The sequence below is a fragment of the Saimiri boliviensis genome, chromosome 4, assembly GCF_048565385.1.
Source record: "Saimiri boliviensis isolate mSaiBol1 chromosome 4, mSaiBol1.pri, whole genome shotgun sequence".
NCBI classification, from domain to species: Eukaryota; Metazoa; Chordata; class Mammalia; order Primates; family Cebidae; genus Saimiri; species Saimiri boliviensis.
In genome coordinates this window covers 58936087-58963642 of record NC_133452.1, presented here as the reverse complement: position 1 = coordinate 58963642, position 27556 = coordinate 58936087, and the positions used below count along the sequence as shown (strand labels likewise).

Sequence of the window (27556 nt, the reverse complement as noted above, 5' to 3'; positions counted from 1 at the left end):
ATCTCTATAAAAAAATTTTTTTAAAATAAATTAACCAGGTGTGGTGGCATGCGCCTGGGTCCCAGCTACTAGGGAGGCTGAGGTGAGAGGATCACTTGAGCCTGGAAGGTGGAAGCTGCCATGACCTATGATCAGGCCACTGCACTCCATCCTGGGTGACAAAGCAAAAGATCCTGTCTAAAAAGAAGAAAAAATTAAGCCAAGCATGGTGGCTTGTGCCTAGGAGGCTAAGGCAGGTGGGTCCAGTGAGGCCAGGAGTTTGAGGCAACAGAGTGTCATGATCACACCTGTGAATAGCCACTGCACTCTAGCTGGACAACACAAACCCCGTCTGTTCATAAAAAAAGAAAGAAAGAAGGAAAGAAAGTAGTGATGTCTGTTTCCAGCATTTTTATTATTCACAGAACAAAGTTATGTTCATTCTTATCCATATACAAACATTGTATGATCCAGGATTTCTATGCAAGTGTACAAGTGATGCTATGACTTACCATATTAAGCATCTTATTAGCACCTGCTCTGTGTTGAGCATCATGACAGCTGCTGGGTGAAAGGGGAATAAATAAAGGGCCTGTTGGGGACAGGCCCTGTCCACAACAACTTACAGTCTGCTAAAGTGATGGACATGACCTTTCCAGAAGTGGTTAAGTTCTCCCAGGAGTGGTAAAGGGTTTGTCCAGTCATCTGCTTTCTCTTAACCCAGATGGTGGGTGAGAAAAGCGGCAGAGGCCAAAGAACACTTTTCCAGGAGAAGATCTGTCCTACAAATAGCACAGCACTGAGTATAAAATCAGTGTCAAAAAGAGAAGCAGCCAAGTAGGATGTGTGCAGTGATTATTTTAAATAGAAACGAAATCTTGTATTCATGCCACTTAAACATTGTTCAATTCACTCTGTGATGCCTTTGAATATTGCAGTAACAACCATAGATTAATCAAACAAATTACAGAAGGAGCAGCCAGGTACCAGAGTGCTCTTATAAAACAAGAAACTTCCAATCTATCCCAACCACAAAATGCTTATTAGTCTTTTTCTAAAAATAATTCTAATTTACATTTTTTAAAAAAGATGTTTCTTCTAAAGATGTATAAAAACCTGCAATTTTACTTATGACATATTTGTAAGCCTTGCTTGCTTTGCAGTGTTATGACATCATAGCATCCTAAACAAAATAACCTATTGGAACTCACAGAAAGACTTCGTATCTCTGCAAGATAAGTATAATTATAAAAGCTTCGAGGCACACAGATAAGATTTTAACACTAGATGGGGTCTCACTATGTTGCCCAGTCAGGTCTCAAACTCCTGGTCTCAAGTAATCCTCCCAACCTCAGCCTCCCAAAGTGCTGGAATTACAGGCATGAGCCACTAAACCTTATTCTAAGAGTTTTCTATACTTAAAAAATCCATACAGAAGCAAAGTCAATTAAATTTTATTTCAACCAAGAATATAAAATAAATGCAATGTAATTTATTTTAGTTTTAACAGTCATTTCAAGAAGGAAGTCAGGACAACTCAAAAGCAGGAAACCCTCGCTCCAAAGCAGCAGCTCCTCCTGCACCCCATGGAGCAGGCCTTGCTGGGGCGCAGCAGCTCTGAGCACAAACCTCGCAGTGGAGCACGAAAAGCTACAGTCATATCTATAATCATACAAAGGGGGATGCGTGCAGAAAAGGACTGAAAAAAGAGACAAGAACAGGTACACTTCACAAATAGGAATTATAGGAATATACAAACTAGGCAGTTTAGAAAGGATATACTACATAACATATATAAAAAGTACTTTAAATTGTTGTTAAAAAGGACACCTTCAGTCCAGATTTTGTGTAATACTTTTAGTGTCTACACAGACAAATCTTTAAAAAAATTAAATAGTATTAATTTACTAAATATTTAGGAGATAACAGTGCATTAAGGGTTTTTTCATATAATACATACATATCACCCCTTTGCAGTGATAGCATAGAAGAGTAAGTATGGCCTTAGGTACAACACATTTTTTAAAAATCCTAAAACAATGAACTTTCTTATATTTGTGACTATTCATAAGGATTATGGGGACCTAAACTGCTAGGTTTTATATAAAATATTAACTTGTACTCGAATCTGTCAAGCCTCTGTTAGTCTAACTGCCATTTAACTGCCTTCCTCTCCTCCCTAGACATCACCATAGTGTTTTGGATTTGTAATTTCCATAGAATTCCTCCTGCATTGTATAGTTCCTGCAGCATAAACTTACTCAAAAGCAGATCAAACTGCATGTCTTATTCTCCAACTATTATTTTTTCTTTTCTTTTACCTTTAGCAGAGAAAACAGCATCATTTCAGAGGTATAGAAAACAAGTAGCAGTTGCTTCACCAGGAATGAGGCAGCACACATAGGTAAATGTCATCCCTTTCCATTCTTAAGAGTACATTATGTTTGTAAAAGCAAAAGAGTACTGCAGAAGGCCAAAAATTCTAAGTACTAAAGTTTCACACCCACACAGATATAAAAATATACATAATCCTTGGTCTTTGTATGTCACTGCATGATCTACTTCATCACAAGGATTGTTTCAGCCTCACTGAATCAGCCCGGCTGCCAAAGCTACCTTATCTTGAGCTCATCTGTCCTGGAACACTTAAATTCCTTTTCACAAACACACACCTCACTAAAAAGCTAACTCTGAAACTGGTCTGTAATAATATGGAGAGCAGAAAGTCTTCACTTGGATTCATTCCTTCCTGTCAATAACCCTTCCTGTTTTGGGTGTTTCCATAGGCTGAGGGATGCCCCTCCAGTACCCTTGGGGGACGTAATAGTATCTAATAAATTTCAAAGAGAAATGCAGTCATTTGGGACCGCAATGGTAAACTTTGCCCTCAAAAAGCTTCACAGGTCTCCTTAGAGGTCTGGCTTGAGAGCTCTTATATGTGTTAAAAAGGCTTTGTTCCTGGCTGGGCACAGTGGCCTGTAATCGCAGCACTTTGGGAGACTGAGGCGGGGAGAATCATGAGGTCAGGAGTTCAAGACCAGCCTGACCAATAGGGTAAAACCTCGTCCCCACTAAAAATAGAAAAATTAGCTGGGCGTGGTGGCACACGCCAGTAGTCCCAGCTACTCAGGAGGCTGAGGCAGGAGAATTGCTTGAACCCAGAAGGCAGAGGTTGCAGTAAGCTGAGATCATGCCACTGTACTCCAGCCTGGGCAACAGAATGAGACTCCATCTCCAAAAAAAAAAGGCTTTGTTTCCCTTTAAAGAGAAAGAAAATGATCTAAAATTATTTCTAAGGATAAAGGGAATCAGTGGGTAGCACTAACCCTGAGGCAAGGAAAGAGGAGAAAAGAACCAGTACCAGTGCAGGGACAGGAACCCAGTCAGGGGTGGAATGGAGAGTTCTGGCTATGTCCCGCAGGATACTGTATACTACTGGGAGCAGAGGACGAAATCCCCTTATGGTTTACATTTCAGTTCTGCCAGTAAAACTCATTATATACAAGGAAAGCAGGGTAGTCCTGTGAATGTATAAGCATAAGAACTATTTAACAAAGCTGCTTATAAAGTATTCAGGGGCACAGTATTTTGGCTTACGTGTCTATGTGGGTTTGTCTTCTTTTATTAAAGGTAATCTCCCTTGAGAGCAGAAACAGAGCTGCTATTTTCCTTGCAATTTCCTACAACCACTTAGTAGAGGAGTATGTTCTGCCTGCAAGGAGCACCCAATTGCTGTCAAAATTCTGCTGTGAACATTTTAAAGATGCATGGATCCCTTTTGTGATATTTAATCACTGGCTTTGTCTAAGATAGACTGACATAGAAACCCTTCCATAATATTATTTACAGAACAGATTTGGGGACAGTAACTACCCAAGTGGGTTTAGAAGTAAACAAAAAGACCTTCATATGATAAGACGGTTTCACTTATAAGTCAGTCACATGGCACAGACATCCCAGGAGGGCTTACTGTCACAGAACAAATCACAAGCTCCTTAAGGACAAGAAGTATGCCCTGTCCTCTGTGTTCTCTATCCAGCAGGGCACTGGGCACACGGTGAGGGTGCAGTGAGCATCTGATGACCAACAGCACTGGACAGTGAGGCTGTGGGGCACAAGATAAAACTGCATATAGGCAGCTACATTATGCAGAGGGCTGCTAATTTCTTCTTTTAAAAAATGGAAGGGGTAAAACAGCAGGAAACTGTCAGAAACTCCTTCCAATGGAGCATGTAACCTGCTTCATCTTCAGTCTTGATGAGTGTCACTATGCAGATTTTATTATTATTAGTGAGCATTATTATGCTGAGATCAGTTAAGGTCCTGACTGGCTACAGTATCACATCAATAGTGCAAAATGTATACTGGCTTCTGTCTAATCTTATTTTACTTGTGTATGGACCCAGAGTATCATAACCAGGTAGATAAGTTCGCAAAGAATAGTTTTAAAAAATGCATGTAATTTGCATATACAACAATCAGGTATTTCTTCTAGCTCAAGAAAACACTTAAAACAAGGCTGGTGCTGCTAGTAGCATTCAGAAGAACACAATTTTTTTGCCCCTTACATTACAATGGGAGTTCTAAGTCTTTACATTTCCTTTCGACTCTAGGGAGTGAGGGGCTCCTTAAAGCAGCTAAGAAAGAACTCCGCCACTGATTCATAGATAATGGAAATGCAAATATTCACTTTGTCTAGTATAGTCTTATACTATCTGCCCATAGTTTTAGGCACAATTATTAAGTTTTCTCCTAGGGGCAAAAGAAATCATTCAGTGCAATGAAAAGATTCTTGATAGAATTAAGTTTCACTAACAACAGCAAAATTATGCATACATAATACATACTTTAAACATGAATAAAACCTACATTTTTAACATGCTTTAAAAATAGTCACTCTATGTCTAATGCAAATATGAATGGAGAACACTGCTCTTTATTTTAAAGGCAGATTAATTTGCAGGCTTCTACTTGAGTACCCTTGATTATGTGAAAAAGTTACTCACGCAGACCCCGATGTGAAGAAACCAGCAGTTCTTTAGAGAAGCCAACTTTATGTACAATACACACTAAAAGCTTTTCCTTCAAAGGGAAGTAACACATCTTTTGATCAAAATTACTACTCCTTAAAGAAATCCTAGTGCAGTTGATTTGGTGTGGGCCATCAGAGACTGTATTTCATCAAAGCTCTTGAAACCCTTTTTAAGGTAGACTTAGCTACTTGAAGGTTAAAATTATAATTCTTAATTACTGAATGCTATTCAGAATGAGATGATGCTGGGAACTCAGTTCCATATGAATGATTACATAAAAATTACTGCATACTTCAGTTCTTCATAGCATAACGCATAGTAACTGCAAAGATCTAGGCAGTTTTTGGTTGTAGATTCCCTCTGTCCCACCACTTGTCTTTTTATTAGACCTTCCCTGAAACTAGATAAATAAAAACCTAATAGTAAAAGTACTTTGGGACAGTAACAGTTTCTGTTTAAGACTTCCATGAGCAAAACAGTTATTGTCTGTGAAAACGTAGTGCTTGAAAAGGTGCATTTTTACCTGTGTTGCTAAAATCAGTTCATGAAGTAGAAAACTATACACCACTGGAATCCTGTTTCTAAAACATTAAAATCCTATTAAAAGAGCTTTGAAAGATAAACCATAGTGATTGCTACAGCATGAGAAAGGTGCACCAGGAAATCCTTCCAAAAAATGCCGAAGGTTACAGAAGTGCTGGGATTAGATCAGACGCTTTATCAGAGAAGTCACAATGGAATACATGCAGGGAGGGGTGCTGGGAAACTTCACAAGAATCTTCTTTAAGTCAATAAAGAAGAGCTATCAGTCCTGCAAAATGCTCAGTATATAAGGTTTTCCTCCCGAGTGTGTGAGTTTTAAATGGCATCATAGTTTGCATTTTTTTTTTTTTTTTTGGTTCTTTTCAATGCAGACATATTGCTGGAGTCTGTGCTCTGGGCTGGGCTGGCCTGGCCCAAGGAGAGCTGGTTAGTACCGGTGGGCCTGGTGAGATGGGTGGTACTGTGAGCTCTGCTGAGACGAGGAAGAGTAGCCAAGTGTGCTCTGGGACTGAGAGGATCCCTGAACGCTGCTTTGGTAATTCAGGCGAGAACTGGAGTGCTAGGGGAAGGAAATAGGAAAAGGGAATTACTGATGGAGGAAGAGGATGACTCAAGATGCTAATCACAGTAGGACAGAGATATGAGCCATTTTCATCATTAGGTTCCTGGTTCAGACCCACATAGCTGATGGCTAACTTAATTTGTTAACACATTTTGCTTATTTGAAATCACAGCCTGCCACCACTGTAACCACACATTCCGGCAGGCACGAAGTCTGGCTGGATTTCTGTGGGAGATAAGCTACTCTGGAAAGAAAGCAAGAGGGGAGATTTCAGGGGCCCAATTCTCTTTATTCCAATTCTGGGGTGTAACTTAATCCTTTGTGTAACTGAGATGTGCAAACAAGAATAATCTATTTGGCATACTGAAATCAGTAGTATTCATAATGTACATTGACAGGCCATTATTTTTCTTATTATAAATAACAAAACTGTGATTAAGAAATCACTATTTTAGAGCAACGGTTTCCAGAGGTAAAAGCTAGGGGCATCAGGAATTCTACCTACAAGACAAAATAAGGCAAGGTCGGGTGGGGTGTGGCAGCAACATGCTGGTTTTATAAACTCCAGGTAACATTTAGAATAAAGCAATTTTCACATATGATTGTCCTCAAGAGAAGACAAAAAATACATTCCAATTCATTTTTACTACACTAAATGAAAGCTTCATTTTCATAGTATCTGAAGAAAAACTTTTGAAACTTCCTTTGCAAAAATTTTAACAGCGAGAAAATTATGACAGTGAAAGAGATCTGACCTAACCAACCAATTCTATCTTGCTTTAACCTCCAAACTGTTCTTGGTCATTGCTGGGCACGGGCTAAGCTCACTGGGAGAAATTTAGGCACTCCAGCCTCGGTACAGAGTGAGACTTTGTTTAAAAAAAAACAACTCAGTTTTGTTCCTTCCTAAGTTACACAACTGACTGCATATGTTGGTTACAGAAGATCAGCCTGGGTAACAAAGTGAGACTTCGTTTCAAAAAAAAAAAAAAAAAAAAAAAAAAAACCTCTCAGTTTTGCTCCTTCCCAAGTTATACAACTGACTAGATATGCCGGTTACAGAAGCCTTTAAAAATTCCAAATTTTAATTACATGTTTTGTTTTGAAGTTTATTATGAAAAATGTTCTTTCAACTTTTAAGTTATTTGTGGCAATTTTGCCATAAAATATGATGTAAACGTGTAAGAATCTAATGTGCTGTGACATAGCTTTTTTAATGATAAGGGGTTTGTTTTGACAGAAAATAAGCCAGTGTCATGCTTTTCAAAGTGCTAACTGTACTTGCTTATAATACATCGATGAAGCAGCTCAAAAGCCTTGAAACTCTACTAATGGAACCAATACCCCAAAATGAAAGCCTTAGGAGCAAAAGTTTTTCTCTGAGCTTTTCGTGCCCTCTTGTCTCACAGTCCCATTCTCCCCAAGGGCAGCCACAGAATTCCCTTTCCCTAAGGCAGGTCATAGAAACCAGAACCCCTCTTCCCCAACACCAGCTGTGAAACCTAAAAATATTACTCTAACTTTTCCCCGACCTTTCTGTGTAAAAACTGGCCATAAGGAAATGATCTGGCATGCTTTGTCAGACTATAGGTCATGAGACTCCTGTTCCAGAGAGGGTCCTGCCCCACACCCAGAGGCAGGAACGTGTGCTCAGAGAGGCCAATAGGAATCTAGACAGGCCGTACTGGGCTTCCCAGTCAGTCTATTAGCAACAGATCATACCCTTTCTGTCCAATCATATTTCTACATGGCTGTCCACACTTTCTTGAATTTAAGCATAAAAATGGACAATTTCTAGCTGGTGCAGTGGCTCACACCTGTAATCCCAACACTTTAGGAGACCAAAATGGGCGGATCACTTGAGATCAGGAATTTGAGACCAGCCTGACCAACATGGCAAAACCCTGTCTTTACTAAAATACACACACACACACACACACACACACACACACACACACACACAATTTAGCCATGAATGGTGTTGCATGCCTGTAATCCCAGCTACTCGGGAGGCTGAGGCATGAGAATCACTTGAACCCAGGAGGTGGAGGTTGTAGTGAGCCAAGATCATGTCACTGCACTCCAGCCTGGGTGACAGAGTGAGATTCTGTCTCCAAAAAAAAAAAACAAAAACAAAACAAAACAAAAACTGTAAGAAACACAATTTGAATTTCTGCTTAAAAACCTAGGACATCATTATATGCTCATTAACTTACTGAATCACCCACTCACCAGCACCACGACAGTTCCAAGAACACCCATAATTTGGCATAAAAATGAGAAGCACCGCAGTTCCAAGAAATCTCCACCTTTTTCCAGGAATTTTCAAGAATATTCCACCCTTTGGTTAAAGAAACCCATAAAGATAGAAACCCACAGCAGACTGCATGACTGTTTTTTTGTTTGTTTGTTTTTTTTGTTTTTTTTTTTTTTTTTGAGATGGAGTCTCACTCTGTCACCCAGGCTGGAGTGCAGTGGCGCAACCTCAATTCACTGCAACCTCTGCCTCCTGGGTTCAAGCGATTCTCCTGCCTCAGCCTCTCAAGTAGCTGGGATTACAGGCATGTACAACCATGCCTGGCTAATTTTTATATTTTTAGTAGAGATGAGGTTTCGCCATGTTAGCCAGGCTGGTCTCAAACTCCCGACCTCTGGTGATCTGCCCACCTTGGCCTCCCAAAGTGTTGGGATTACAGGCGTGAGCTGGGCCAGACTCTCTCTTGAGTATACCTGCACTCTCCTTTCTTTAGTGTGTACTTTTCCCTTTGCAATAAATCTCTGTACTTTTGCTATTTTCTGACTCATCCTTTAATTCCTTCTCCTGACGGTGTTAAGAGTCTGGACACAGGGTGGGGTCGAGGTCCCACCAGAATTTGGGGACCTCCCTCAGCCCACTGCTATCAAACTTGTATGCCTTTCTGTCCTGATAAGTAAGCAACAAGGAGGAAGGGGCTCCAGGTGGGGAAAAACAATGAACAATTGTTCTGAGACACTGCAAGTCACAAACAACTGGTGGGCACAATGACCTCACTTGGCAGGGAGCTCCCTCCCGAAGGACCCTGTAAAACTTCCTTCCAGCCCCTGCTCCCTGCAGGCAGCCCCTTTGCTGCTGTGCTGCCTGTTGCAACAACATGTTTTCATATCTTCTGTAATAAATCTGCCTTTCTTTACCCATAACTGTGTTGGTAAAAGCCTAGACTGCCTGAGACACTGGCCCCAGCTAGTCACACCCATGACATTTTCTCCAATTAACCTGCCATTTGTGAGTTGATTTTTCAGCAAACCTACGGAGGGTGAAGAGGAAGTTTTTCCCTTGGCCCCTAGATGGTGTATGAGTTGCAAGTTCTGTGTAATGGGACACCCGGCTGCGCCTCCTGCCAGTCTCTTCAATTAAATAGCTGAGATAGCTATTCACTTAATAGATATTTTGGAAGGTTTATTATTTTTTTCCACAGACATCAGGACTCAGCTGCGAAAGGTTTATTTTCAAGTAAACAAAACAATATGGACATAGAAAAGCATTTCAAAGAATTTGGGAAAAAAAAAGAAATACAGTTATCTGTCTATAATTGACTATAACTGGGTGACAGAGACTCTTTCCTTTGACAAAAACTGCAGTCTGGCTCCTCTCGGGCAGGGTACGGTCAAGGTTTTTACCAAGACAGTTATGGGTAAAGAAAGGCAGGTTTGTTACAGAAGGCGTGGAAACGTTGTTGCACCCAGCAGCATGGCAGAGGAGGGGCTGTCTGCAAAGAGGGAGGGGCTGGAGGGAAGTTTTACAGGGTCACGCTGGAAGGAGCTGCGTACCATGAGTCTTCTGCTTGACTAGGCCTGAACTTGAGCTTTCCTCTGTCCTTGGAGAATCCTGTTAGAGCAAGAATCTTGCTAAGCTGGCTTGGCAAAAATCCCCACCCTTATCACCCGGGCCTGCCTTCGGCCTAATGCTATGCAGTCAGTTTAGCCAGAAACCCTTTATCCTGGATGTTTCCTCTTGGTAACTTTCCACCCACTGACCCCCACCCTGCTCTTTGGCTATAAATCTCCACTTGCCATTGTGGAAGTCGGAATTGAGTCCAGTCTTCCTCCCCAGCTGCCAGCCCCTGTGGCAGTGGTGTCTTTACGCACTGCCATGGCCCTGCCTTCAATAAAGTCTGCCTTACCAACTTTAACAAGTGTTTAGGTAAATTTTTTTTTAAACACAGGTTAATATGATTTAATCAGAGACACAAAGATGAACCAGTATATAGGAAACATTTGTTGCTCAGAACAGATTTTATAACAAAATTCAAATATGCTCGTGCTACTACCTAGATAGCAAGCTGTTTTCAGTAGATCAAACTGAAGCCTCAATTTGTTTAATTGGAACCAAGTGGAAGTAATATGTACTCTTCTGCTTGCAGGGATCTTAAGAAGAGAAGTTTTTCAGAGAAGCAGCTGTGTGGAAGCACATTAGTTTGTGGAGCTATTCAATATGTAAAGGCAGTTTAGGCAGCTATTTGTTATGTCTTTCTTGTTAACATTTCTCTTTATTGCAGTTCCTTATCAGTGAGTTTATGGCTCCCTTGCCAGAGGTTTTGTTTTCTATTAACTCTATCCTAAGTGCTCATCTCCAAGAGTTCCCTGAGGGACTGTGGTTCTAAACTTAAAACAAAAAAAATTTAAGTTTTCCCTTCTTCTTGGATGTTTTCTTAACTTGTTACTACCTTGAAAAGAATTTTATTTTTCAAGATTTCCTACAATTACCACAATGGGTATTTTTGCCTTTCTCTCCAAATACCAATCCTTAAACTTAGTTCCTTTAATTTCCTGAATTAGTACTGCAATTCATGTTCTTTTTATCTGAATAACAGTAAGTATTTTCTAGTCTCAAAATGATTTCTATTGAGACTTAACAGTTATTTCAGAGAAGCCTCAGTCTTGGCCCCCGTCTCTTCTTCGTCTATGCAGCCATTTTCTCCCAGGAAGAGCATATCTGTCTGAAGAATGCCATTAATTTTGTCTGTAGTAAGCAACCACTCACCTCCGCTTTTCAATTGCTTATCTATGTATCTTTTTCTAATACACCAAAACTGCTAACGCAGATGCAAGGGTAAAATGAAGTTTTTCTTTAAGGAGGGGGGCGCTGCCCTCCCTACCTTCCTCTCCTAAGGGTTTCAGGATACATAAGGCAGAATATGAGATATCTTACACATAAGGCAGAATATGAGGTATCTTACAATTACAGGAAATATGATGAAAATCTTCCTTTTCAAAGAATGCCCTAGAAATAGGATTGTACAGGTGGCACAGTCAATGTAAGAGTTAAGTGTTACCTAACTCTTAACAGGATCTAGCATACATCTATTCCCACTTCGTAAAGCATATGAACATTAGACATTCAGGGAGTACCTGATAATCCGAGGGCATCACAGGCCCGCCTGAGTTTGCGCCTGAAGGCCCTAGCCGTGGCTTCTTGTTCGGAGGCACCTGGTTCAGGCCGGAGTCCTGGCTGTGCTGCAACCCTGTTCCAGTGCCCCCGACCCCGGCCCCGGCCCCACCAGCGGTCCCGTTGGTCTGGGTGCTGTTCTGCTGGGGTGGGGGCGCCTGTGGAGGGGCTGCTGCCTGCTGTGGAGGGGCTGTGGGCTGCTGATGCTGGTTCTGCTGCTGTTGCTGATTCTTTTAAGGGGAAAGAAGCAAGCTTGGTATGAAACCAAATTAACAAAAACTTCCTTTAATTATTTGATATGCACATGAGGCTGCTGACCAACCTGGGGGAGCAATCTATGTCCAACACTAGAGTGACTCGGAGGACAGAAGAATAGAGCAGCCAGGGAGCGTGGTGTTCCCAAAGGGCAGGGCACCAAGCCCCAAACAGGGCTCTTGCCCTGAAGTTCATTTAGATTGCACAGTGATCCTCCAGATCAGTCACAGACGGCCACAGGCACATCAGAAATACACTTCTTATAGGTCACAAAAAGCTATATAAGAAATCTTTTCAATCGTGATTCTGGAAAGGCAAAACAGTCTGGAGAGTGAGCTAATATATCCAGTTAAGAGGAAAGAATAGAGTGATGCTTGCAAAAGTCAGCCTGCATAAAGGGGTGGCAGTGACAGCAAACAAACAGCAAGAGCAAGAAGGGGGACTCCAGGAGTGGAACACGCTGGGGCCCACACCGGGAAGCTCAGGTATCTGCGAGCTGCTCATACTTCAAACTTCAGGGCACCTTTACAATCCCCAAAATTCCACAGAAAGATACGTACAAATTTAATTAAATATTAGAAAAGGTCGTTAAATATACAGGAATTACGGAGTGAGACCTAAGCTATCTTTTTGCCTCCCTCGCTCTTTGGAAGTCAAAGTAGAGCGTGCAGTTTATACCTTGTCACCTTTTTCTTCAGGTTCATCTTCATTAAGGAATTCTCGTTTGGGGTATGGAATCTGGCAGCCAGCAAATACACTAAAAATCATTAAAAAGAAAAAAAATATGTCATGATCTAAAATCTACAATATCACTACCTTGTTAATTTAAAATTCCAATATGTTTTTCTTCACTTATTTCCTATTCTTCATCTGTGGCTGGTGTTTGCTATGTGCCTCCTATCACAACTTAAGCAATAAGAAAAGAACAATCAATTGTATGAAGTTTTATAATAATTGCTACTTTCAATTTCAAATCTTGACTGCTGCTAGCTAGTTGACATATTGGACATAGAAGTTTTTCTATACTAACTTCATTAGCATCAAAATTAATTTGTATTTTCTTTAACAAGAAAAACTCCACCTCTTGTAGATGAAAACACAGAGTATATACTTGGGGGTAAGAAGGATGAAGTTCAGGGGTTTTGTAGCACAATGGACATGCTCTAGAAGACAGATTAACTTCTCAGTTACTTGCTGGTTTGGCTGAATTTCTGAGCCGGCCAGATGGTCTATAAAGATCTTAACTAGTCTCAGCTTTAGTTTTCATCTGTAAAACTGCAAATGGTCATTCCTAAAACACTTGTTTTCATTCATACCTCTCTACAGCTTTGCCTGTTTCAAAATGTGGAAGCTTTCTCTCAAGCAGTCTTTAGGTGGTATTGCTAAAAAAGTTGAATACTTCAGCAGCAAGTGCTTCCCTTGCTTTCAACCACCATGCGACATCCTCGGCCTGGAGCAAAGGACACAGAAAAGACGAGATACATACTCTAATGTTGGCAAGGGGTCCTCCTGAAAATAGGGATCCTGCAGAGCTTGCTCCGAGGTAATTCTCTTGGTGGGATCCATGGTCAGGAGTTTCTGAAGCTAGAGTGACACACAGGAAATTTACAGCACACGAAAAGGTTGTTTACAAGTCAACACCTTGTCTTTTATATTACTGCGTAACAGGATTAATATAAACTACATTTTGTATAGCTCACTGCAGATTATACATACTACATACTTTTATGTGAAACTGGCAGAAATCATCAGCATTAAAGCCATTTTAAAGTTCATTTTCTGCTGATAAATCATTTAAAAAGTTAACGCTGAAAGTCAAGGGTGACATCGTAACAAAAAAATGTTTAATTTTGCCCCAGCATCCACCAATTCCTTTAGTTTCTAAAGAGGAGGAATAGCTGAGTAAATAGGAGAATGCAAGAGTTGCACCAAGGATCAGATTTCAGTCTGGGAGAGAAGCACCTACCAAAAGGAACACTTTGCTGTCAGGCTTGACCTTGTGTTTCTCCATGTACTTTATGAGGCTACTGTTGGCATACCTGCAAGGACACACACAGTCACACATCACTAGGAACACTCATCCAATTGCTATTTTTTAATGATAAGCTTCAAAATCGGTTTTCCTATAAGGTATGTGTTTAAGCCATAGTTGTTTCTGATTAAGGCGGAATACATTGCCAAATATTAGCAAATGTGTGAAGAAATAGGAACTGTCACACACAACATGAGAGTTTATACTGTTACAATGCCTTTGGAAAACAGTTATGCATTAACCATTAGTGTTGAAAATGTGTATAGCCTATACCTAGCAACTCCATTTCTAGGCACATACCTGAGCCTAAGAGATTCTTTTGTACATATAAATCAAGATACATGGATAAGAACGTTCTTAGCAGCCTTTTAGTAATGGCAGAAAAACAAACAAAAATGAAGATGACCCAAATGTCCATCAACTGAAGAATGGGTACATTTTTATATACTCACAGAATGGAGTGTTCCCCAACAGTAAAAATGAGTATGTAAGGTTGAGTGATGAGAAAAAGCAAGTTGCAGAAGAAAATACATACTATGTTACCATTTATAAAAAGTTGAAGGACAATAAATTGAAGAGTAATTTTTAGAGAAACACACATGTGAACTAGAAATATCATAAAAATTGTGGGATGACAAACCCAAATGCAGAACACTGAGAGTCTACCCTCTGGAAGAATGTGGCTAGGAAGTGGGGGCATATGGGTACTTCAGTAATCTTAGAAATGCTCTAATTCTTAGGTTCAGAGGTGAGCAAAAGGGTATTCATTTTATTATTCTAAATACACTATGTATTTTTTCATTATATATTCTTTCCTACATATGAAATATTTCAAATTAAAAGGTCTAAAAATAGGTAACATATGTTTCATGATAAAAAGAATTACAGAATACAGAAAGTATAAGGAAGAAAATTAAAATCACTCACAAGCCACTCAGTAACAAGAAACCACTGACAAAATTTTTATAATGTCCCTTTGTGTGTGTGTGTGTGTGTGTGTGTGTGTGTGTGTGTGTGTGTGTGTGTGTGTATGTGTGCGCGTGCGCGCCTATATATATATGGTATATGGTATAAACATAGATTTTTTTTTTTTGCTTTTTTTCGTAAAACTGGAATCCTACTATAAAAATAGTCTTAACTTTCTATTTAATATTGTTCCATAAACATTTTGCCCTGTCAAATACTCTTCAAATGTCTACTTTGAGTGGCTGCCTATCTCCTACTGGTATGGGTATTACCTGTTTCTAAGAGCTATGGCATACAAGTCCTTGTAGCTAAATCTGATGTGCATGGCAGGGAGCTGATACTCTAGGAGGTGAGACTCAGACCCCTACTAGACCCTGACTCAGTCATTTACCAATTGTGTGATCTTGTGTAAGTTAGTTAACCTCCATGAAAGCCTTAGGTTCTGAATGTGAAAAGTGGACATTGTAATTATACCTACCCTATAGATCTGCTATGAAGATTATATGAAAAAATGTAGGTAAAGGGTTTAGTACCACCCTGGTATATAATAAGTACTCAGCTATTTGTGGCCACTCTGATTACTTCCACAGGATAAATTCCAGGAATTACCAGGTCAAAGGGCATGCACATTTTAAAGCCTTTTTTAGGTGCTCCAGAATCTCACCACACAAATGTAGACCTTACCAGCAATCTGAGCATCACCTGAGAACATATATTAGAAATGAAGATTTTCAGTCCTTACCCCTGATTCTGATTCAGAATCTACATTTTAAACAAAGTCTCCAGGTTATTCGTAGGTACAATGAAGTTTGAGAAGTACTCATCCTCACCAGTAGCATATGAGTAATAATTTTTTTTAAATAAAAATAGAGACAGGATCTAACTATGTTGCCCAGGCTGGTATCAAACTCCTGGGATCAAGAGATCCTCCCACCTCAACCTCTCAAAGTGTGGGGATTACAGGTGTGAGTGAGCCACTGTGCCTGGCCAGAATGTCCATTTTATTGTACCCTTGCTGGCACCACCCTGATGGGTTGTACCTTGTTGGCAAGGGTACAATAAAATGTTAAATGAAAATAACTAGTTTGGTTTTGGGTGTTTAATTTAAAGAATTTATAGAACATTCAGGTTGGGATTCCACAAGGCAATTAGATAAATGATTTTGAAACTTGGAAAAGTGAAACTGAGTAAGATACATATTGGGAGTTATCCACATAATTGATGGTAAATTGTGGCCATCAAAATCATGGAGTCTGACTGGGAAAATCTCTAGAGTGAGAAGAGAGCCCAGGATAGAGCACTGATATCAGCACTATCCTTAAGAAACGGATAGAGGCAAAGAACCCCACCAAGGATTGTGAGAACAAGGGGCCAGAAATGATCAATGCCATTCTCTACTTCTCTTTCTGATGTCTGCTTTTTTTCCTGTAAGCCATCCTGTCCTGAAATGTTCCTGGTAAGTTGCCCATAGAGAACCTCCTCCACCATTTTCGGCAGGGGTGCCTATTTATAACAAACTCCTCACCTGCCATCACCCTTAATCTCATTTTTGCTCAAAGTAAATGCCTTTATCAGTTTGTTTTACTCATATTCCAGGCATGTGTTCTTCCTTCTGCCAGCCTTCCAGGTTTCCTAGTCCAGCCTGTCAGTTACCAGCCATTACTCAGATAAAGATGAAATCACAACTGTGGCCTTGAATTGAGACCTCTATTCATTCTAAAACATAACAGATATAAACTACCTATTGATCCTTAAATTCTTAAGTTTTTAATACTACAGCCTCAACCTGAACTATATATATGTTAACAGTATCTGGAGTATCTTCTTTAAATCACAGGCATAATTAATATACTAAAATCTCAGTTTCTAGTTTAAATAATAATCTACATCTGTTTTTTGAAAAGATTAATTTAAATATTCCCATTGAAATTACTACCTATAACAAATGTGCACTATGGTTTTAATGTTTATGTCCCCTCCAAAATTCATGTTGAAACTCAATTCCCAATTTAACAGTATTAGAAGATGAGTCCTTCCAAAATTCAGGGCTTTGCTTTCGTGGGCAGGATTATTGCCTTGTAAAAGAGGCATCACACCGCATCTGCCCCTTTTTGCCCTTCTACTTTCCACCACGTGAGGAAACAGCAACAAGAAGCCACCTTAGAAGCAGAAAACAACCCTCATGAGATACCAAACATGCCAGTGCCTTGATCTTGGACTTCCCAGCCTTAAGAACTGGGAAAAAAAACAAATTCCTGTTGTTTATAAATTACCCAGACTAAGGTATTTTTTATAGCAGCACAAAAAGACTAAGACAATGTGGAATTACTTACGTTGTTCTTCTAAAGTCTTTTTGAAGTGTGGGATATTCTGGCATCTTTCTGATATCTTCCCAGTCTTTGTCTTACAAAAAAAATTAAATATTTTAGAAAAAATGTGTTAATTTAAACCTATTTTAGTTGAAAACTATACATTAAAATATGCTTTTGAGAAGAAATGATTTTGAAATATGACTTAAAATATGACTTTAAAAAGGAAAATAAATTACCTGCAGGAAATCCCATGACACTAAATATCCGATCCAGTTGATCGTGATGGAAGGGATTGCTTGTTTTTATATCTTCCTGACGACAGTGAAAAATAGGTTCTGAAGTCAACAATTCAGCAAATATACAACCTATTGCCCAAATATCTACGAAGGAAGATAAACAAGATTTTGTGTATATTTTCTTGGTTATAATTCCTAGATATAATCCCAGCCTACTTATAAAAATACTTTTCAGTAAATCAATATACAAAGTACAATAAGTGCATTAAGAAAACATTATTATACTTTGTATACTGACATACATATGTATGTGTTTATGTATACATATGTGTGTGTTTACATATATATATGAAATAGCTATATCATGTAACAGATTGAAAGCCAAATAATAAAAAACATTTATTTGTAAATTTTCTGATGATGATGATAAACAGGAAGAGTCAATTTAGCAAGCAATGAATTCTTTAGATTTAGGCAAAGGTCTTCCTAACCACTTGTTGTTGTTGTTGTTGTTGGGGTTTCTGTCACCCAGGCTGGAATGCAGTGGTGTAACCATGGCTCTCTGAAACCTTGACCTCCTGGGTGCAAGCAATCCTCCTGCCTCAGCCTCCAGAGTAGCTGAGACTATGGATGTGTGCCACCATACCTGGCTAATTTTTTTTTTAACTGTTTTGTAGAGACAAGGTCTCACCATGTCTAACATCTGTTAATAATTTAATCATTAAAGTATTCAATTGATAATCTAATATCTTGCATAATACTCAGATCTAATATACTGAAACAATATCATCATCAGACATGGTGATGTAATTCTTTTAAAGCCATCCAACATACAATGATAGAGCAGAATATTTTGAGTCTAGACACACAATACAGACCACATAATAGAATTGGGGAGGCTGGGTGCAGTGGTTCACACCTGTAATTCCAGCACTTTGGGAGGCTGGGATGGGTGGATCACTTGAGGTCAGGAGTTCGAGACCAGCCTGACCAACGTGGTGAAACCCTGTCTTTACTAAAAATACAAAAAATTAGCCATGCATGGTGGCACATGCCTATAGTCCCAGCTCCTCAGGAGACAGATGCAGGAGAATTGCTTGAACCTGGGAGGCAGAGGTTGCAGTGAGCCGGGGTCATGCCACTGTACTCTAGCCTGGGCAACAGAGCAAGACTCCATCTCAAAAAATATATAAAATAAGAAGAATTGGGGGAAAAAAATTTTGTCTCAAAGACTACCAGCTTGTTTTTCAACAAATTGGTCTAGAACATCATAAATAATATATATATATATATAAAATATATATGTCATATTATATATTAATATATATTATATAGAAGCTCATAAATTATATATATATATATACACCACTGCATGACACCAGCAGACATAGCTCTTATTTAAATATATTCACTTATATGTTGCCCCACAACCATCCCACACCTCAGGATAGTTAGGCATCTTTAGAAGTTTTATTAACTATTCAAAATCACCAGTTATAGATTATTCTATTAAGTTTTACACATTGAAAGACTGAAGTTTATATTCTGAGGTTACAATGATATTAACAGTGCTTTGCCAAATGTATAAATGAATTAACTTTTGTGAAATGCATATTCATACTTGCCTACTTAAATGCCATTTAGTAAATATTTTTAAAATAAAAGATAGGCCAGGCGCAGTGGCTCGCGCCTATAATCCCAGCACTTTAGGAGGCTGAGGCGGGTGGATCACCTGAGGTCAGGAACAGACCAGCCTAACCCACATGGTAAAACCCCGTCTCTACTAAAAATACAAAATTAGTTGGGTGTGGTGGCACATGCCTGTAATCCAGCTACTTGGGAGGCTGAGGTAGGTGAAATGCTTGAACCTGGGAGGCAGAGGTTGCAGTGAAATGTGATTGCGCCACTGCAATCCAGCCTGAGCAACGAGAAACTCCATTTCAAAAAATAAATAAATAAATAAATAAATAAATAATAAATGTGTGTGTGTATGTATGTAAGTGTATGTATATAATAATTCAAAAACCATGGTATAGGCTAGGCACAGTGGCTCACACCTGTAATCCCAGCACTTTGGAAGGCCAAGGCGGGTAAATTGCTTGAGGCTAGGAGTTTGAGATCATCCTGGCCAACATGATGAAACCCCATCTCTACTAAAACCACAAAAATTAGCCAGGTGTGGTGACATAAACCTGGAGTCACAGCTACTCGAGAGGCTGAACCAGGAGAATTGCTTGAATATGGGAGTCGGAGATTGCAGTGAGCCAAGATCACGTACCACTGCATTCCAGCCTGGACGACAGAGCAAAACACTATCACAGGGGAAAAAAAAACAAAAATAAAACCTATGGTACAGCGTAAAAAAGTACTGCGTTTAGTAGCCTATTAAATATGGGAAACACATTCTTTGATAAGCTAAACAAGGAAAAAGGTTAATTACAGTAGTCCTTTTTCATCCAAGTTTTCGCCCTCCAGTTTCAGCTACCTGCAGTCAGCCACTGCAGTTTGAAAATATTAAATGAAACATTCCAGAAATAAACAACTTATAAATTTTAAGTTGTGTTCCATTCTAAGCAGTGTGCTGAAATCTCATGCCATCCTTTCATCTTCCCGGGATGTGAATCATCCCTCTGTTCATCCACACTGTATACTCACTAGCTGCTGGTTAGTCACTTAGCAGCTGTCTGGGTTATAAGATGAAAAAAACATAGTATATACAGGGTTCAGTGCTATCTGTAGTTTCAGGCATCCCCTGGGGGTTTTGGAACATATTCCCAGTGGATACGACTACTGTATATCCATTAGCTAGAAGACCTATCAGATTGCTCTCTTCTAGAAAAAACTGCCAAATGGGAAAATCCATACAGTAATGCCTTATTTGACCATATTCAGGTACAGTTTCCTACCACATAATTTAGCCTTCTGGATAATGGAAATATATTCCTTCAATAACCATTTTTTTTTAATTACACCATTGCCCACCACCAAAAGAGGCTTTAAAACACAATATAATCCTCCTTAATGATGCGGCAAGGTCATCTTCATTATGAACATCCATCACTAACTACAGAGTAGAGTAACAATACTGCTCAATGTTCACTTCTGAATTCTTCTCTCCCTCCCACATCATGTTGATTGTCCCTGCTCTGGCTGCCTCTGATGGTCCCATCTCTCCTCCTCATTGCTGCCTCTACTATGCAGTCCACCAGAACTACTATTGCATGTGCCTGGTCATGTCAATTCCTGGCTTGTCTTTCATTCAAAGGACAAGAGCCAGGGTCTTGAATTCCCAGGGAACTGCTAAGATAAGAAACTCAGATAGCAGATGGCAGTAAATTTGAGGGTTTTCTGCCTTCTATTAGCCTAAAATTTCAATTGGCCATCTGGCTCCTGCAGCATCTGTAGCTACTTCTCAGGTCTCTTTCCTCTACCAATGGCTTATTCTCCTGACACACATACCTCCAATACTGCTGCCACCATCACTGCCACTGCCCTCCCCAACTAAATGTCAATCCATAAACCTCCACTGATTATCAAATAATCAAATGCTCTTTTTTTCTGTGCTCTGAATCCAAGTACTCCTTTCTTTCTTTCTTTCTCTCTCTCTCTCTCTCTCTCTCTCTCGACAGAGTCTTGCCCTGTTGCCCAGGCCGGAGTGCAATGGCGTGATCTTGGTTCACTGCAACCTCCGCCTCCCACGTTCAAGCAATTCTCACATCAGCCTCCTGAGTAGCTAGCATTACAGGTGTGTACATCCACACCCGGCTAAATTTTGTATTTTTAATAGAGACCAGGATTCACCATGTTGGCCAGGCTGGTCTTGAATTCCTGACCTCAAGAGATCCGCCCGCCTCAGCCTTCCAAAGTGCTGGGATTACAGGCATGAGCCACCACACCCGGCCCAAAGTACCAAAGTACTCACTTCTAACATGGACCATGTATAGAGAAGAATATGAAAGAGTGAATAAGTATGTACTTATAAATATTTGCTATTAATATATTTGAAGCCCTAAGATAACTGATTTGGGGATTATTCTTTTTCTCTGTCTTAACTTTCTCCTACCTTCTAATTTTACAAAACTATTCAGCAGTATTTATCATTATTTATAATATTCCAGCATTGGGCTAGAGTCTTAGTCCCTGGACAACATCTAAATGTGTTCTGGTGTCTGAGTTTTGCAGAAAGCAGATGTCTTGATGAAAGAGGACTTACTCTATTTTTTGTTTTGTTTTCTTTTTAACCCATGAGTAGGCTAATTATCAGTCTAATGTTTCCAAATGTGAGCATTTACTTTGTAGTTCTTTGGGGGTCACCAGGTTTTCCATAAGCTTTTTTTAGCAGAGAAAGAATTATGCTTGTCTATTTTTAATAATTTTATACTTGCAGTGCCTTTATTAAATAGAATTCAACAAAAGCAGCTAAATGTAGCCAAAACTGAGATGAGGCTAATATCAGTAAACAGAAAATTCAATAAACGGAAAATTTAAAGAAATATACTTAGGAAATTTGGGTATCTTGCAGAACCAGCCCTTCTAACAGCTACGATGTACTCTCCCCTACTCTCTCCTTTTCCTTCCTTTAAAGAAATCTCTAGGTTTGAGGAGGGCCAGCTCCTACTGACTCCCTTCATTCATAGCTGGGCCCGCTGAGGATACTGCAGTGACCAGGTAGCAAATCTCTGAAGCTACTGTTCTGAAGCAGACTTTAAATCCTACAGAGAGTATGTTTATAACAGATTTTCTTACTCAGTTTTTTTAACTTGATGAGATGGCAAGATGCTGAGCACAGCTAATCTACCCAGACTCTATTTCCTACCTTAATGGAAAAACTGCTATTCTCATAACTGTAATGGCAAGAGAGAAAGATTAGTCATATTGCTTCTTGCTTAGGAAAGGATGTGACTAACTTTTCCCCAAATAGAAGGAGTTCTTTCCAATACTGCACTACTCCTGTTTTTGTTTTTCATTTTGTGAAGAAAACAATTCTAAACTTCTCTCCAGTTCTTCTGATCAATAGCTACTAAGTACAAAGTAAAATGTGTATGTTATTGTTTCCATAGCAACTCAACAGGATCAAATACTGACACCTCTATTCTCTGAAAGAAAATGCTTTCTTCTTTTAAAATAACCATATTCTCCTGTACAGTTAAAAATCCAAATCTACCAGAAATCTATGAATATAGAAGACAATAGGACTTTTACAAAAATGTATAAAATGGTTTTTATCAAGTAGCTTTATTATTACACCATTTTATAGTTATGATCATTAGATGCCAAGATAGTAAATCATTTTAGACCAACTTACCAATGGCCTTTGTATAATGCCTTGCACCAAGCAAAAGTTCTGGAGCCCGATACCAAAATGTCACAACTACTGGATCCAAATCTGCTAGTGGCTTTAGAGGAGAATTGAATAATCTGGCAAAACCCATGTCAGCTAAAAAATAAAATAAATTAACATAAAATTCAGTTTGATCGTTTCTCAGCTTTCTGGCTAAGACCAGGTGTAAAATTCAGTTTGACATGCTATTAGAACCATGCAGGGTTGACAACAATAGCTGCTGACCTTATAAAGCAATTCTTTTCTTCCCTTTTTAAACAAAGATCTATACCAGATACCAGAAAGTAATTGCTTCATTTACCTTTCTTACCTACCATCAGAAGTAGATACTGTTGTTGCACCTGTTTTACTGATGAAGAAACTGAGGCTTAAAGATATTCTGGGCTGGTGCAGTGGCTCATGCCTTGTAATCCCAGCACTTTGGGAGGCCGAGGTGGGATCACCTGAGGTCAGGAGTTCTAGACCAGCCTGGCCAACATGGTGAAACCCCACCTCTACTAAAAATACAAAAATTAGCTAGGCATGGTGGTGCACACCTGTATTCCCAGCTACTTGGGAGGCTGAGGCAGGAGAATCATTTGAATCCAGGAGGCAGAGGTTGTAGTGAGCCAAGATTGCGCCACTGCACTCCAGCCTGGGCGACAGAGTGAGACTCCATCCCCTATCCCCCCCAAAACATATTCTGATTTGCCCAAGGTCACAGAGCTACTAAGTGCAGAGTCAGAATTAGAATCCAGGTCTGACTTCAGATTCCTGGCTTTAAGAGACAGTTACAAAAACATTCTTGTTTTCTGAGATCTAAAATAGTCCAAAAATCTCTCTGATTAATAATGACTTCTGTGTGCTTATAAACCTAAGAACTGACAAAAATAGTCCCAAAGTCTCCCTGATTAATACATCTTCTGTGTGCTTTTATGTCTTTAGTTAAGACATAAAACTTGACTATGTCTTAGTTTAGTATGTGCTGCAGCCAGATCCAACAAACTCACAAGAGCTCATTTTTACCTATCTCTTCTCAATTCTGCATTGAATTACAGCATATTGGTGATTTGGAATTGGCTATGGTAGGAGTATCTACAACATGCAGTAAATGCGACAAACGGAGACTTTTTTTGCTCCAGAGAGCCAGGTACTGAACGGTAATCAGCACATCACATGCATGTTTTCAAGAACATACACGGAACACATAAAAGATAACTGGCTGTAATTCAGCATTTAACAAAGGTCTAAACCAAAGTTAATCAATTGAAATATTTCGGGTATACGAAAGTAGTAAAAAACAGAACAAAACAAAACAAAACTACTACTGCAATAAGATCCTGGAAACTAATTTTCTTAAGGTATCATAAATAACAAACACCTTTTATCAAGAAAGTCCTTTGCAGTTTACAAATGGCTTTCATATACATCATATTTCACCTCATTGAATCCTCGTAAGAACACTGGTTTAATCAGTATTTTGCTCCCTATTTCAGAGATGAAGAATCTAAAGTCCAAAGAAGTGAAATGACTTGCCTGTGGTCACAGGGATAGTAAATAAAGATGCCAGTACTCAAACAAAAACCATGTTATAATTTGGGAGATACCTTCTTAACTACTAAATCTGACATCCAACAAATGCAAATGTAAGTCACCAAGGCAAATTCACAAGAATGATAAGCCTCTATAATTTGAATACATAATATACATAGCAAATTTTGATTGCGTAAGGGGCCCCAATATACTATAAAATGCTAAATGCACATAAAAGTTACAACCACAGAGTGTCATTTAATCTTAAAACTAATATGCCATGATATAACACGCATTACAATTTTACATTTACATAAGCAGAATAGGCAAAAAATCTTTTTAACTTAAAGTGATTTGGGTTTCTTTTTGTTTTGTTTTGAGATAGAATCTCACTCTGTTGCCCAGGCTAGAGTGCTGTCTTGTGATCTTGGCTCATTACAACCTCTACCTCCCAGGTTTAAGCAATTCTCCTGCCTCAGCCTCCTGAGTAGCTGAGATTACAGGTGGTACACCACCACGACTGGCTAATTTTTGTATTTTTAGTAGAGATGGGATTTCACCATGTTGGCCATGCTGGACACAAACTCCTGACCTCAAGTGTTCTGCCTGCCTCAGCCTCCCAAAGTGCTGGGATTACAGGCATTAGCCACCATGCCCAGCCTATAGTGATTTGTTTCTTTGGATTTTGAATAATTTGTAAGACTTTTTTGGAGAATGCTTTGGAGTATCCAGCTCTTAAAAACTAAAGTTTTCTAAAGGAAGCCTATGTGCTGATGTCTACTCTTTTTAAACTACATTTCCCTATAACAAACAAAAATATTCAAGTTCATTCTACCAATATTATACCTATTATTCTACAATATTATACAATATTGAAGGCACTGTTTTATATATTTAATAGATACTGATTGTTGTTGATGACAAAGTAACATGATGGAATACTGTTTCATCCACTGAAAAATATTTTGAAGTGAAGCCAGCTAAAGCCAGTATTTCTCCCCTTATTCTTTACCTCCTTAGTTTTACCTAAACCTCATCTTTTCACTTTCAGATGAAATCAAGGCCAGAAGGAAAAAAAACAGATACTTTCAAAAACAATTCCTGTCTATGGTATGAACTTTAAAAGAGTTTCAAACTACTTTTCAAATAATTACTAATTTAGACAAAAGGTAATTAGCTTAAAGATTACTCTAACAGCTGACTTCCTAAATTTACTAACGGATGTAATTGTTCCAGTCCATGGATAAGGGTAGCACAATTCTGGTGTGGGTGCTAATTAGTATTAAATGATGAAAAGCAGCAACAAACAAGGTTCACCACTAAGGAGCTTACATGAAGGTAAGATGACAAAATATACAGAGTAGATAAAGGCAAAAAAGTGATAACTGCTGTGAAAATAAAGAAAGTTGTTACTGGTTTCTACTAGAAGCTAAGTCCCGTGGGGGAAGGTCTATTTCTCCTTTTTGATGTTATCTGGAATAATGTATAATAAACATTTGTAAAAGTGGACTAAATTGAAAGTGGAACTTGGGCTGGATCCTGAAGGATGAATTGTTTTGAATAGCAAAAAAGGAAGGCAGTAAGTATTTTAGGTAAGATCTGGGAAGTTTTTAGGTTGCTGAGAATGGGAAGGCTCAGATACAGCAAAGGGAACAATGTGTTTTCTATTCAACTATCCATTCTCACCCATTCCACCCCAGAGTCTCACTCTCTTGCCAGACTGGAGTGGCTTACTGCAACCTCTGCCTCCCAGGCAAGTGATTCTCCTGCTTCAGCCAACAGGTGCATGCCATCACGCCCAGCTAATTTTTGCATTTTTAGTAGAGACAGAGTTTCACCATGTTGGCCAGGATGGTCTTGATCTCTTGACCTCATGGTCCACCTGCCTCAGCCTCCCAAAGTGCTGGGATTACAGGCGTGAGCCACCACGCCCGGCCCAACTATCCTTTTCTTTTAAGCCAAAAAAGAACTACATCAAAGCATTAGGCAATGCATCAGTATTACCAATGTTTAAAAAAAAAAAAAAAGTAGCTATTAAGACAATTTAAAAGCCAACTAATAAACTATCTTGATTGTCTACTAGATCTTTATCATTAATTACTGCTTACTTTTAACCCTAGTTTTATCCGTAATCTTGGAAAAATTACAATCTTAAAACTCATAATAGTAAGGTAACTAACTGGCCTGGCCAGAGTACAGAATTTTATGTTAAGGAGTATTAAGAGAAGACATTAGATTTGGGTTACTGGGAAAAATGTGATGAATGGTTCAAACAAGGGGAATATAAGATGATGATGATGAATTTGGTTTGGGCCAACAGAGGATAAGTTACCAGCAAGACATCCAAACAGAAATAAAGACTTCAGCTAGGGTGAGAGATTAGAATCTGGTATCAAGATCTTAGGTCTAAGATTCTGAGGCCACAACTTAACAATTTCCTGAACAAGTAATTTTAGAGGGAGGCCACGTCCTAAACCAGTGCCTTGAAACAATAGGTTAGTAGGAGTAAGAGGCAAGGATGAATAAAATGCAAAGTCACAGCAAAAGTGGGAGGTAGAAAAATGGAATTACGGTATGTCACATAGACCAAGGGAGAAGGCATCCTCCAATCCAGACTGCCAGAAGAACAAATGGTTTACTGCAGTAAAGGAGAATGGTGACTAGAGCCCACTTGATTTGGTAAGGTCGAGGTCACAGGTGTCCTTTTAGAGGGCACTTTTAATAGAATGATGGAATTAGAGGCCAGATTATAACAAATTAGAGCAAGTGGAACCAAAAAGTGAACATCATGTGTTCTAAAAGTAGAGGAACAAAAGGGGAAATGAATAGAACAAATGCTAAAGAAAACAAGATGGATATAAGACTTATTTTAAATTGGGAAGAGGACAACGAGGGTTTGAAGGTGGAAAAGAGAAACCTGAGAAGGGAAGAATGGCAATACTGTACTATGAGGAGCTTAACTAAGGCAGCAAGATATTTAGAAGCTAGGAAGAGCACTAGAAGATAGGACTTAGGGAGGGAAAGTCTCTCTTTCACAGAGGCTGTTTCAAGGGCAGGGCTGTACAGCCGAAGAGTGGATGTCAGTGAGACCACACCAGACTGCTCTACTATCACTAGGAAGGGATATTTGCAGGGAAAGAGCCGCAGTACTTGGAATTGAAGTTCCAGCTTTGAAAGGCAGAGCAAGCTACACTCTCTCTAAGTCTTCCTATCTTCAGAGGGTGGTTGTATAAAATAAATGCGGTAACATCTGAGAGCATCTCTTGTGATGTATAGTAAACTGTTCACTTGACTGTATCTCACAGAAGGGACCATCTTCTATCTCCCTTTCACCTGTATTTGGTGAAAAGTAGGAATTCA

At 39.2% G+C, this 27556-nt stretch overlaps 1 protein-coding gene across 5 annotated transcripts in view; it reads right to left on the bottom strand.

Annotated features, from left to right (window-relative positions):
- Positions 1–1417: 1417 nt before the first annotated feature.
- CDK19 (cyclin dependent kinase 19) overlaps positions 1418–27556 on the bottom strand; it is a 189103-nt gene continuing 162964 nt past the window's right edge. For all 5 annotated transcript variants that reach the window (XM_003935967.4, XM_074397604.1, XM_074397605.1 and 2 more), the window contains 8 exons: positions 22649–22780; positions 17344–17487; positions 17129–17198; positions 13764–13836; positions 13284–13381; positions 12476–12554; positions 11506–11772; positions 1418–6114 (listed from right to left, as the gene is read on the bottom strand). In XM_003935967.4, the coding sequence (XP_003936016.1) occupies positions 5983–6114; positions 11506–11772; positions 12476–12554; positions 13284–13381; positions 13764–13836; positions 17129–17198; positions 17344–17487; positions 22649–22780 (995 nt within the window). In that variant the 3' untranslated portion in view covers positions 1418–5982. The remainder of the gene's footprint in view (positions 6115–11505; positions 11773–12475; positions 12555–13283; positions 13382–13763; positions 13837–17128; positions 17199–17343; positions 17488–22648; positions 22781–27556) is intronic.